We start from the raw sequence: 13,995 nt of genomic DNA, 5'->3' as shown, positions 1-13,995 counted from the left end.
CCCAGCAATTTGGTTTTCGGATTCGTATTTAGGGTAAGGAACTCTATAAGAATTACATAGTGGCTATTGCAAAAACTAACATAGGTCAAAATTTGTTCCTTAGTGTAATCGAAGTGGAGTATCCCGGCCGATAAATATGCATGGAACAAAAGCTTTTTGAATAATCAAATTCTCGCGCGACGTATTAATGAGTTTCGATTCGCGAGACTGAACGAACTGCCGCTTTATACTTTACCTACCGCAAGGCTTTTGTATTTCGAATGCTTAAGAATCGATGACCTATTAAAATAACGCTGGTTTAAGGCGAAGGAAATCAGAACGACATTACAAGATTCTCTATACTTTGATTGTAAAGTTACAAAGCATTGCTAGTGAAAACAAACATAGTATTGATGGTGAATAGTTGCCAAGATCAGTAGATTTATCAATTAACAGTCACATTCGCACGATAACAATTTAATTTTCCATCCAGAAATTGAATTTTCAATAGAACTCGATTGGCAGTCGTTTAATATACAAATGTCAACATTAATACACAATTTCATTATATTGTTTCTAGAAAACTAGGCGTTCATTCATACAAATCTTGAAAATTACAGCTTTTACGGTGGATTATTAGGACACGTATTCGCGTCAATCAAAGTCGACATAAACTTTCACTAAACTACGCTCATGAAACCGAGTATCCGTCAGATCGATGAGCCAAGTCAAGGTTCCGTAAAGTAACTATCAACACGTTTACTGCTAGGAGAATTTTGAGCGTTCTTTGCAGTATCACTTATGCTTTCATCACAATGACAAATCTAATTTTAACGCATTCGCTAGCAGCAGAAAATGTATGATTTCATTAATATACTCAATTCATTTTGGTTTATATTTGCACTGGAACAGCTGTATCCGACAAAATGGCAGGTCTCAGTTTTTTCATTTCGTAACTGTTCGTATCTTAAATTGGTTAAATATTCGAAATGACTTGAAAAATGAATAATTTCACTTCAATATTATATAATCAATATTCAAGGGAACCCAAAAAAAATCTGTTGTCACAATTTTTATAATGGTTACATGTTAATACTGTTAAACGATCGGTTGTTTCAGTGTTAAAGCTGTCGACGCGCGGCGCACGCTGAATTAATGCTGGATCTTCGGTATTTGAATAATTGAAAAGGGCTCATGCCAGATCTGAAATCGCTAAAATGAGATTAATTAAGCTCGCTCGGCTCCTCTGTACGCGGGGTGTGCATGCGCGTGCATGTACTTCGATGACAGCGGTGCCGTTAATGTTATGTAAAATGCATTATATATACGTACACGCGCGTGGCATGCTTAATCAGATTGTTTTCTAATTTCAATCGGTTGCCTTGCTCGGTCCGCTGGTTTTTCTTCAAATGTCTTCTTCGACGACGGTAATTAAATTCGATTAAACAACTCTAACACGGTTCGTTAACTCTCGTGTAATCTTGGACAGAATTTTTTTCATTCTTCAACGAACGATTTGCGAGCATGTAATGTACGCTAATTACATATTTCATTGATATATTCTAGCTGTTATTGTTTAGCACGTTCGCTACCAACATATTTCTGACAATTAAGATTACACTTTGTTTAATTTTATACGTAAAGAGTTAAGAACGAGAAAATTTAGGATGAGAGAATTTGAATAGCTCAGGCGTATAAAGATATTAACCCTTTGTTGTTGAATGCCGTCATAATAGAGCCTTCGAACACTAAAGCTACCAGATGGGTCAAAATAGGTAAACCAATTAAAGTCTCAACAGGTGCACTCTTCGAGTTTTCATCGAGAAATTTCAAAAGTTGCAAATGAATAATTAAATCATTCAATTACCGAGAAATTGATGTATAGTTTTCTTTTTCTAATATTTAGAGTTTCAATGTGTAACTCAGCTGTGTTATTAATAAGCTATTTAAATGTTTAAAACATTCCCATTCGCAAAGGCTTAATAAAGGAAATAAGAAGACTGCGAATGAAACAGAAGTTGTGACAAAGACGCAGATGTTATTATCGCTTAAATGGTAATAACAGTATGCAAGCTGATTTTCTGTTATAGAGGTTGATCAGTTTATTCGACTACGTTCCACGCCAACGTTTACACCCGTTTAATTCACTGCTGCTGTGTACCTTGACTCCTGTGTTTTGCGTTATGTAAATTTGTCGTATTATGTTTCATGTACAGAGAACATAATGGTCTCTGTATACTAGGATATCAGGAATAATTAAGTACGCCTTTTAATATCGTTGATGAAACATATTGTGCCCGTGACGTGTATACATATTCATTAGAATACTGCGCCATTAATGCTATTTAGTTTCAAGATGCTTATTCAATCTTTTAGTTCGCTTATGGGAAACATGAAATATTGTAAACACGCGTCGATAAATATTTTTCAAAAATACGCGTCTAGATTAATATGATACTGCAAGGTACTTTTTGTGAATTCACTAAAACTTTTTAAATTTTCAAATTACGCATGTAGGATAATATTTTAACGAAGTTCCATCAGAAATCCAAGTTACAATATTTAACAAAATGTTTTAAAGTTCTCCCTCGAAACGACATCGATACATTTCTAATTTAAAAGTACACTTGATGCCTTACAAAAGATCCAATTAACACCTGGTTACCATGAAACTAAGTGTGAAATTTTTATTATGAAACAAACCTATCATCTTGATCATACGAAATCTGCTGGAAATAGATTCACAAAATTATCTTCGCTACTTCTCCGTCGCATACATGAGAACTCTTTACAAACAAGATTATCATTTAACAATAGCTTCCATTGCGCAACATTGCACGAACGATCGCGGTCCAGCGATAATCTTTTAATAACCGAGTTAAAGCCCGAGTAATAGTATTAAAGTCTGAGCGGTATCACTGAAATTATAAGACTTTACTTCGCTGTAACGCGACAGTTAGTTGAAAAATGTCTAACCAATGACTTGAAAGCAATTTCCAGTAAGAATAAATTAATTTATTGTACTGCCGAGTGAACCGGTAACAAACAATCCCGTCCCACCGCTTCGAAGATCGGTGAAAATGGCCGAAAATCGCTAACGAACATTTCTTTTGTAGTTCGATGCGGAGGAGGAGACTGGCTCAGGCGATATTATTCCCGAATGGACGGACGGTTCGGGGGATATTGACCTTAATAAGATAGACGTGAGTTGTAAGAATGAAATTCGCGAGAAATTGACAGCACCGCTTACTAATTGTTTGTTTTCATGTAAGCGGTCGCAGCGACTAACACGATTGGATTAATGGGAAGCTTGCCCGGCGCGTTCCGCAAACGAGACACAGGGGGCACGTCGTCGGCTCGCAGAAAGCCGATTTGAAAAAACTACTTTTCGTTAACGACGGAATTATTTTTCGGTCCCCGGGAAACCTCGGGAACGGAGGAAACCGCAACGAAGACTTAATCTTTTGCACTCGGAAGTTTCTTTGTTATAAATATCAGGTCATCCTGCCAGTAATGTGGTTTTTCTATATTTCTTTCATTTTTAGGAATAAAAATGAACAAAACTGTTTTAAATTTAATTGTAGTGTACATATGAATAATATATAGATAATGAATGAGAATATATTGTAGTTTTAAAAAAAGTTTTTCTCTTCATTTCTAAAAATGAGATTAATAGAGGTATAAATCCATTACTCGTGGAGTGACCTAATATAATTTATCTGACGAATATCAGTCATTTTTATGTTCGAGAAGAGTGACATTTAGATTTGTCAGACTTAGTTGAAAATTCCCGTCACGGACCCGACGTGATGACATGATTCAAAAGGTTAATGAACCGATGCGGTATTTAGATCTTCAAACGTAACCCCGCATAATCAAGTTTTCTATTTGCGAAGAGATAATGCATCCGCTTTAACCGGGGCTTGATCGTTTAATTCGCGATAATAGCTGCCGCTTTGTCGAAACGTTTAATTGAATTAGCTTATCTTCGAGGACGCTTTATATCACGGCGCGTCGCTTAACATTCTACGACGACGACGTTTAACCGCTTCGCGAATAAAACTGCTCTGTGTTTGTGCCTAATAATAACATTAACAGTAATATTCATTTAGTTCGACGGTCGATTTTTCGTATAGAAGAAAAACGTTGCTGCGAAAGCTCTAACCGAAGGCAAGGTACAGTATGAAACGAAACAACGAATTACACAAATTTCAAGAATTCATCCGTAAAATAAAGGTTACGTTACGATAAAGAAGAAAAGAATGATCCTACAAAACTCATAACGAAAGAGTGAAAAGATGAATGAAGTGTAAGTACATGAAATTAAACGAAAATTATGAATAAAATGATTAACGTTCATGGTGCGAAAATAATAAGAATCATCGAAGGATTTAATATAGTATGATAACTCTCCTGACAAAACGTAGAATTAACGATCGATCTAACAGATCTTATTATTTATCGCAGTTTAAATAATACCTGTAACGAATGGCAAAAATTGACAGCTTTAACCCCTTGCCCTATGATTTATTTCTTAGCTATGATCGATGCAGCTACTCTATCCTTAACAATTTATCCGAAAAATATACAATTTTTATGCTTATTCTATGTCTACGTTCACTTCAAAAGTGAATGATTAAAAGTACAAAAACAACATTTAATTTCTATTTAAAAAATGTAAATAACACTTAGATTCCTCAAATTCAGTTTGAAATGTTCGCCATAAGTCTGACACGATATTATAGGTGAAGGGGTTAAATCCGAGAAAACAAACGCGCAGACCAAGTTGAAATTCCACTTTCCGGATTTATTATTTTCATTCGTAAAAATTGAGCCGCGTAAAGCGTTTTAATTGCGACTCTTCGAAGTTTTAAGATGATTCGATATTCTGCGAGGGTTTCCCCGGAAAGCTGTCTAACATCCGATGAAGAACGTGAAAATCACTTTATGGGGTTCACGTCCTAACTACTCGCAGGAATAATCTAGGGAATTCGGACGAGGATCATGCGTTGGCGTCTAAAACGCTTCATTTCGGGACCAGGGAGCTTCTAGTATTTCTGGCGCCATTCGGGGCTCATCTTAATCCAAACGAAGTTTAGAGGGCCGCCGTTGCAGGACCCATCCGTCCCTCAAACTCGGTCGATCCATTAAATCTTCTGACGATCGAATTTAACATAAAATTAAAACATCCGAGAAGTTTTTGGTGAACTCGGGCTGAGATTGAAATCAGTTCACGATAACAAATTGAAATTGTCACTGTAAAGGATTCTGCACGCCTTGAAACGATGAAATAGGATTATATTTCATTTCTGTTGGGACCCGTAAAATGTGTGACATTAATTCCTTGCCTTATGACCTACATCATAACCATGATCGATACAACTACTCATTCATTAATCATTTATTGGGAGAAGAGAACAATTCTAGGCATATTCTATGTCTGTTTTTACCCCAAAGTGTAATAAGTGATAACAGAAAAGTGATATTTAATTTGGTTTCAAAAGACTTGAGTTATGTTTATGCTTGTTACATTCTGTTTGAAATCTTCACCACGTGTCTGACATGATATTGCAGGACAAGGGGTTAAAGTTTATTACAGTCCAACGTTCACCTTCTGTTCGTTGTGGGTAAAAGATAAAAAGAACAGATTCGAAAAGGAATATAGCTTGTAATATGAAACCTCTATTCTTCTTAATGTCATCAAATCATTCCAAATTGTACAATCACCAAACTCTAAATCTGATTTCCAGCATAAATAGATAATTAAAATACATTTAACCCTCGATTTACGTGGAAACCCGTCAACGTGGATTCACTTCACGCGAATGAAAATCGCGTAAATAGAGTCCGCGGATACAAGAAGAACCAAAATATTGGAAAGAAAAGCTGGTATAAGTTTTAGATATATGTATTTATTAAAAGAATTATTAATAATAACATTTCAGGAAACAAAATTACATTTTATTCCATGCTGCTAAATTCAGTTCGAAAAAATTAAGATCAGATAAGGAAAAAAGTTAGCGTAAATCTCAAGACTCATCCAGAAAATCTCCGAATAATTACCAAATCCAAAAGTATTTCACGCGAGCGATCCGAACCAATAATCCCTAACGATCTAAAAGGTATCATAATCTCAATAAACACGAAACCGATCCGATCCGATCCGTTCGAACAAGCGTGTCCACCCAGCACGGCATTGATCGAATCGTAACAAATTGAAAGCAAACTATGATCGAACAAGTGTCCCGTTTCCGTGAAAATCGATTACAAGTCCCCGAAAACGGAGCGTCAAGTTCGGGAGTCCCGCGATCTCGTCAATCCGGGACGTAATTAGATTACCCGCGTCTAACGGGATCAGCGGGACACAAATTGTCAGTGGTCTGAATCGATTCGGAGGCGGCCTCGTCAAAACGCTGTCGCCTCAAAGGATGTTTCCTTTGGATCACGGTCCTGGATCTTGAACTGCGGATTCTGCGGACGACGCGGCGCGATTTGATTCGCCAGGGAATGCACGCCGCGCTATATACTTCGGAAGACAGTCAGACATAAAGGATGAAGTATGCGAGGGATCAGAAATTGCCGAAGAAAAAGGGGAAGACGGTTTCGGGGATCGATATGGGGAAGGAAGTTCGGTTCTTGCCGCGTAACCGCTCGCGCGCCGGCAATTAAACCAGCTGATCTAGTTTCGCCGAAGTTCGACCTGCCGACTGGAGGTGACTTTTGATTTGTCCCGGCCAGGCTACAGTCAGCGCGGAATTCTTGAACGCTCCCCGGCGTTGGGATTGACCGCGGAACTTCGCCGGCCCGTCGCCATTACTCCCGGCGGCGATAACCGTGCTCGGGGCACGCTCGCCGGATAAGAAATCGGTCGTTTGTCAAACATCAGGGAAACGTGTTAGATAGTTAGGTGGCGGGAATCGGTGTAATTTAGGTCAGACATTGAAATTTTACGCCGGTCCTCGTGGGAAACTCAAAAATTCCTTTCTTGCCGGACGTACGGTGCTTAGGGATTGATTCGGGCATGAAACGGCGTTTCACGTGGAAATGGGATTCGGAGATGAAGTTTGGAAGATTGAGGATGGATGTTTGAGGTTTTTTGTAGTTGAAGTTGACGTTGAATATTGAGAAACTATATTGGATGAGAATTGGTGGTGGAAAGACTTATGGAATAGACTGAGGATCTTGTAAGTTACGATTTTTGTAAATATGAACGTTTCTCGAGGTTATAATGGGAGTATTGCTTTTTCGAAGAGATATAATATTACCATACGCGTAAAATACAATGTTCCGCGGTTTGGATATTTATGGAAAAGTTACAACGAGAATATATCTTCTTACAGCGCATTGAGAAATACAGGTTCCCAGTAGAATAATCGCACATAAGTCAGGCCAAGCACGTAAAGACGAACGGACCGCTTTTATAATACGCTTTCCTTGAAAGAATGACTTATAGCATTATTCACTGTACTCAACCTCGATAAATCAAATAGAAATTGTTGTGGAATTGATTCTAAAATTGATATTTCTAAACAGAAATATCAATGTCAAAATATCAAAAATCAATTTTATATTATTAACTTGGAATTGCCAAATCGAAGTATCGACATCAAAATATCAAAAATCAATTTGATATTATTCACTGGAATTGCCAAATCGAAGTATCAGTATCAAAATATCAAAAATCAATTTCATATTCCTACATTCTAATATCGATTTTATTAATTTTTTTGATGCTCACAACAAAAAAAGAAGAGACTTTTTGCTACGACCGCGATTTAACAACATTCCGATAATAACGGGTTCGGATAATCGGGTTTCAAGCAGTGCACGGTTTCGCTGTACGTTTTCTTAGAATTTCCGAGGCCGATTCCTCGGGCCCAGTCGAGCCGTCTGTAAAACTCGTTTGTATTAGTCTCGCTAACTCGGAGAGGGAAAGCCGAGCAATTTATTTCACCCGTAAAATCCTGCCCCGGAGAAAATCTCTCAAGATGTATGTACAATGGGATGCAAAGGTGTGTCAGTACGCGGTATCAGGTGAACGTACTCCCCCGACTCAACAGACCACGGTTGTAGGTACTTGTCGTCCCGGTGGTACGTGTTATTGCGATCGGTCGCTGGTTTCACGTTGTGTTGCAGCTACCGAGACGCACGTGTCTTTGTGCATCGAGACCCTGTCCCCTACACTTGCGTTCGATTAACCATTCTACTCGAAATAGTTACTTCGACCAGTACAAAATGTCTCGCTGTCGTCGAACGTTTCAATTATTTTCTCCGTCACAGAAAATGAAAACAGGAAGACCAGTTTATGTAGTTTCAAAATATTATGTTTGAAGGAAAATTCTCTGTTTTCTAATTAAAATAAAATAATACATTTTCGATACGTTTATTAATATTTACTGAAGGATATGATCTCCGTTAATAACTACTTCCCAGCCTGATGGTAATTCGTCAATTCCATGTCTGTTGAATGACTCATTTCTTTTTAAACTTGAAATGACATTACCGGGCCTAATACAGCTGGAACTACAATAGATCTAATACATTTATTATATCGGAAATTGTTTCTCATTTCACAGAAGGCAGTTCGATACGCCACGGTCTATTCTAACTGAAAATTCTTTCGGAGTTGAATATCGTTGCAGGATCATTTAGATTTGCGTTCGAATAACCATTGTACTCGAAATAGTTATTCTGTCCTGTACAAATTTCCCCGCACTCGTTGAACATTTTAATTATTTTGTCCGTTACAGAAAATAAAAACAGGAAGATGAGACCATTCAGCTTCGAAATACGTACTACATACGTACAGTAATTGAAACATTCTTCGTATACATTTTGAACGTCGTTGCAGGAGTTTTTACATTAAACAAACCAGGTATAATTATACCTTTTAATCATGTCTGCTTGATTTAAAAGTATGAAAACGGTTTTATTTTTTTTTGTATTATTTCTGTTTTTAATACTCGTAGATTTCGAATTCTATCAACGACCAAAATTGCTAACTACGCCAATTTGTTCTTTTTTCATTGGGGAATGTAATTTCCAATTTTTAATTTAGAAATTTTTTATTAAAAAGTAAGAAGTAATCTATATTAATGTTCGAATATTGTAAAACGTTATTTTACAAGAATCATGCGTTACGGGATGTTTAAGCTGTTATCGCAATATTTCTTAAGGATATTTCAAGTCTGCGGATTTTTGTATGCGTCAGTGGGACTATAGTCTGTTACTTGTATACACTATTTTCTTGTTTGTACGTCCCCGCATTCACAGCGAGGAAATTCCGAGAGAAATGAGCACAAAAAATTATTCTGACATTTTATGCGCCATGAATTAAAGAGAAAGCTGGGAAATGCGAGAAACAAAACTGTTAAAATGATATGGGAGAAAGAAAAATGAAATTTAATTCCCTCATTCAATTAAAAAAATAAAGAATGAGATGATATCGGAAATATTATACTATCGTACTTTCAGCATTCATTTTCTTTCCATGTTCTTATAATTAAGTAGATGTATGTATCTTCTTTCTACTTCACGGTAAGATATAATATCGAATATTTTCTTTTCATAAACGTAACAAAACGATACTTACTGTTCAACGAATTTCACACACTTTTACTAATTAACTTAACAAACTGCATCTAAATTAATTGTGATAATTAACGCGCAATTAACGTGCATCGCTGAATCAACGATAACAGAAAATATCTCTTCCTTTCAGAAAACAGAGGACGAACAATAAATAACTGTCAAAGACAGTTTTTCACCCGATAAGTCTACGTCATTGCTAATTATTATCGGAAAGCACTTAGAGTGAATATGTGCTAAACGTGCCGCTTGATTTACCCGAAACTTCATTAATCATTGTCGATCCATATGATATCGTTTTTATACAGCAAAAAAAGTCAACTGTGAAAATCGATCGTTCAGCTTTTAATTCCCTAATAACCCTTAAATCCAAATGCGTGTGCCTACACACTCCGTAAAATAAAATTTCATCATCCCCGACTTTGTTACAAACGCACTAAATATATTGTCATATAAAACTGTGTTTTCACTTTATCATACAGAAACGCGAGAAATTCAAATATTTCCAGGCAAAATCTTTTCCCACCGCTCTTATGAATAAATGAAAAATTGTTTCCCAGCTTCACAAGGGGTTCGTAACAATTTTCTACGGGAATGTGTAAAAAACAATTTGCAGTTCATAAATTTCATCGCAAGAAATTTTTGCGTACGTAATCGTTATAAATTTGAGTGGACATTCCATTAAGATATTAACACTAGAACTACAGTCAAAAAGACTGGTTCCGATCTTTTCATTTCGCAAATTATTGATATCTTCAAAGCATTGGATATTCGAAATGATCTGGAAAATAAATAGTTTCACTTGAATACTATAATGAATGTCTGAAGAAAACGGAAATAATCTATTGTTACAATTGCATATCTATCGTATTAAATGCTCGGTGTTAAATGCTCTAGTGTTAAATAAAGTTCACGTATTAGTTTGCTAAGATAGATACCGATGCGTATAATTTTTGCTTAAAATGAGTTGAAAACGGTGCATTGCTGCGTCATAATTTGCATGGGAAACATTTAATGCCCGAGTTAAGTTATAATTGGGCTGGCTAGAGCGTCAGTTTGAGAGACATCGGGTGTTCCATGAAGAAGAATTAATTCCCAACTTATTGTAATACTGTGCCTGCGCATTCAAATGCTCCGAGTTCACTAACATTCTGTGTGCATTCTAATGAAATTGTATATAGCCACTTGTTACACGTGTTTTCGTGTTAAGGAAATTAATCAACCCCTTTGTCCAAAATATTAATGAACGTACTAACCAAGAAATTTCGATCAAAATTTATTCGATTCAAAATATTTTACGATCACCGACATTTTAATTGAAAATTTTAATAACGTAAATAAGCTGATAATAGTATAATGTAAGAATAGTGATGGCAAATAATTAATAATTCCTGCTTCTCTTTACTACAAACGAATAACTCTACGGAAAAGCGCTCAAAATCTTCGTGGTACTTAACGTGTTAAATATCTGAACGTATGAAAAAATGGACTTACACCACTTTCCAAAAGCAAAAACCGGCTCAATTCGTTTCTCATATATTTACGTCGAGAACTATTCCACAATCGAATGAAAAATCGTCTATATTGAACCGTAATTTTCATCGGCTCGTTAATGTTGTTCCATTAAAAGGCGTAACGACGTTCGGTAAGCTCGTTTGTACCGCGGATCCCCGATATCGAGCAGTTTTTCCAATGATACGGCATATTAACCGTGAATGAAACGGTGGATCCGTGAAAATGGAACGATTTCGCCGGCTCTCCGAAGATAAATAAATTGCACCGGCGCGGCGCAACGCGCGCAATCAATCACAACCATAAGCGATGAAACTTCTATGCCCCGTTCGTTTCCTCCCTTGCCCCGTCCTTTTTTTCCCCGTGCGATATAACGACATATAAATCACGTTTGGTGTTCTTATTCACCGTTCCTTTTTACCATCCGTTTTCAGATCGGACGAGACGATGACGAAGACAGAAGCGAGGAAAGCAATCCACCGCCATTCATCACGCCCCCTCCTCCCAATCCGGACTGTGAGTAATCGCAAGGAATTCGTCAATTTATTTAATCATAACTCCGCCGCGTCCCGGTAAGAAACGCCCGGATATTCCTCGACGGTGAATACCGAAATTACAATCGGATTACGTTTCTTTAATATTTCAAACGCCGTTACGGGACGAGCCCGTTCGGAACGAGTCCGACGGAATTCCCGGAAGATATCCGGAGCCCGATCAATTTCTTCCAGCTTCGAGATGAAATTACAACGGCATTAAAGCGGAATGAAAATATATCTTTGATGGTATTAATGCTACTTTCCGCGAAGGTGTCGCGAGACACGGTATTAACATGAAATTATTTTCTTTGCATTATCGGACGATATTGACTTGAAATTATTTTGTCAGCTTCATCGTCTTTCCTCGATTGACTTTTCGACTTTCTTTTTGTGATGATTGTAAAATTTATTTATTGGATTGAGTGATTTAATATGTATAGGATGGTAAAAGTAGCGTTGAAACACATTCGCGCTGTCCGCGGTTATTATAAACCTATTTTGTTTACTTATTCATTAATCTGACCCGAACGGTGCACGAAGATTAAATGTAATTATTAATATTGTCCATCTTCGTTACACGTGTCAAACAGTTATTTTTCGATTGATTTGGAATGCATGTCCCGGCAGATGCATACATTTAAAATTCAATTAGCGTATGAATGAGATTTGATAATCAATATTATCCTGCTTCATATTTATGGATTTTAATCGAATGTTATTTTGCGCGTCCCAGACAAAGGGCTGAAAGGTGATAAAGGTGACAAAGGTGACAAGGGTGAGAGCGTTAGAGGACCTCCAGGACCGCCCGGTCCACCAGGACAGGATGAGGTAAATATTTATTCTAATACTCTTTCTTTCACGCATTCTTTATATATCTACAATGAAAATTAAAGAATCATTTTGGAAGATAAAGAATCGAAATTTTTACATCGATTTAAATTATAATATGAGTAATCTTCTGGGATAAATAATTCTCTGTTCTTATTAATAATATAAATTCTACATATCTTTCTCTTTGACATAAATATAATAGTAGATCATTTCTTTGTATACTTAATATTTTACATAGAAAAAGACTGTTTATTTTCACTTACCACAATGAAAATCTAACAAAGAGAACTCAAAGTTTAATCTGCAAATACTATAATATTTGGTAAAAATAGAAGGTTCGCAACACTGAGAATACGAAATTTCTTATCATTGTATCTAACCTATCGGATACATGTATCAAACTGCCCAAATGTTCCGGCATTAGCAGTCGCGGTACAGACCATAGAAACTCCAGTTTCCCCGGCTCAATAGTCTGCACACGTAGAAAGGCAGATTGAATGCATTGTGAATATTGCAGGGACTGCACGGTTCGTATCAGGTTTGGCTTATGATTATGCAACGCTACATTGTTTCGGTTTAAAAGAATAGATATTAACCCGAGCACAGGCGGCGACTGATGTTCCAACAAACGACGGGCAGCGCGAATTATAGAATTATCGCCGAAATGATTTTGTTGAAGACAAAGGGTGAATTGAATATCGTAATTACAGCATCGAGATTTTAGGTCGCTACACGTGATTCGAGGATTCTGTGCCTTCGTAGTTATGGTCCTTTGTTATGATAACCGTAGAGTAGTTCAATGTAGCGCGAAGACGTGCGGTGAAACATACGATACAAGTTGATTTAGAGTTACCGCGTAGGTTTAACCCTTTTCACTCGATTTATTTTCAACGTTGTTGCATGTAAACTTGTATTTATTTTTAGAGAAATGAATGAAAATAATTTGCAGCGGTAGAATTCAACGTTTTATATTTATTTTATTTATTATTATTATAATAAGATAAAAGTACCACACTTTAAATGATCATAAAAAGTAAAAGTTTGGTACTTTTCAAAACAGCTTCTGACGTTCTATAACAAATTTGTATTGCCGTCACCAGCGTGATATACTAGTGCGAAGGGTTAACATGCCAACATTCAGCACCTTTAACCCTTTGAGTGTTGAGTACTCTCAGCCAAAACGTGTGGACGAAATACTTTTTTGCTCATCTGAAGGTCGATGAATTATGTTAATCCATACGATTACTTAGGTGGCAATTAAATCGTACTTATAATTCCTCAGTTTCACCAAATTGAATAATTCAATTGAGCACTCAAAAGGTTAATGAAATAAAGGACAATCTTGGTATGGTTCTACAGTAAAACTATTATATGAATAGGAACTGGTACTGTACGTTAACAGATACCTCGATTATTTGAACGTAAAAAATTCTTTCAACATTTTCTTCGTTTCGCATTTCGTGAAATCCACTCGTGAAAAGTTGAAATTTTGAGGGAAGGAACAAGTTTCGGGCTGAACGAGGACTCCAAGTCATGAACAATTCACCAG

General features: G+C 36.7%; 1 protein-coding gene across 7 annotated transcripts in view; it reads left to right on the top strand.

Moving 5' to 3' along the window:
• Mp (collagen XV/XVIII-type protein multiplexin) overlaps positions 1–13,995 on the top strand; it is a 393,214-nt gene that overhangs the window by 348,476 nt on the left and 30,743 nt on the right. For 5 of the 7 annotated variants that reach the window (XM_076366514.1, XM_076366511.1, XM_076366512.1 and 2 more), the window contains exons 7-9: positions 3,096–3,182; positions 11,514–11,595; positions 12,349–12,443. In XM_076366514.1, coding sequence (XP_076222629.1) covers positions 3,096–3,182; positions 11,514–11,595; positions 12,349–12,443 — 264 coding nt within the window. The remainder of the gene's footprint in view (positions 1–3,095; positions 3,183–11,513; positions 11,596–12,348; positions 12,444–13,995) is intronic. The other 2 variants (XM_076366515.1, XM_076366516.1) reach the window with 1 other exon arrangement.

Source organism: Nomia melanderi, chromosome 4 (assembly GCF_051020985.1).
Source record: "Nomia melanderi isolate GNS246 chromosome 4, iyNomMela1, whole genome shotgun sequence".
NCBI lineage: Eukaryota > Metazoa > Arthropoda > Insecta > Hymenoptera > Halictidae > Nomia > Nomia melanderi.
Note: the sequence above shows the minus strand (reverse complement) of the source record. Positions and strands in the feature narration are given on the sequence as shown.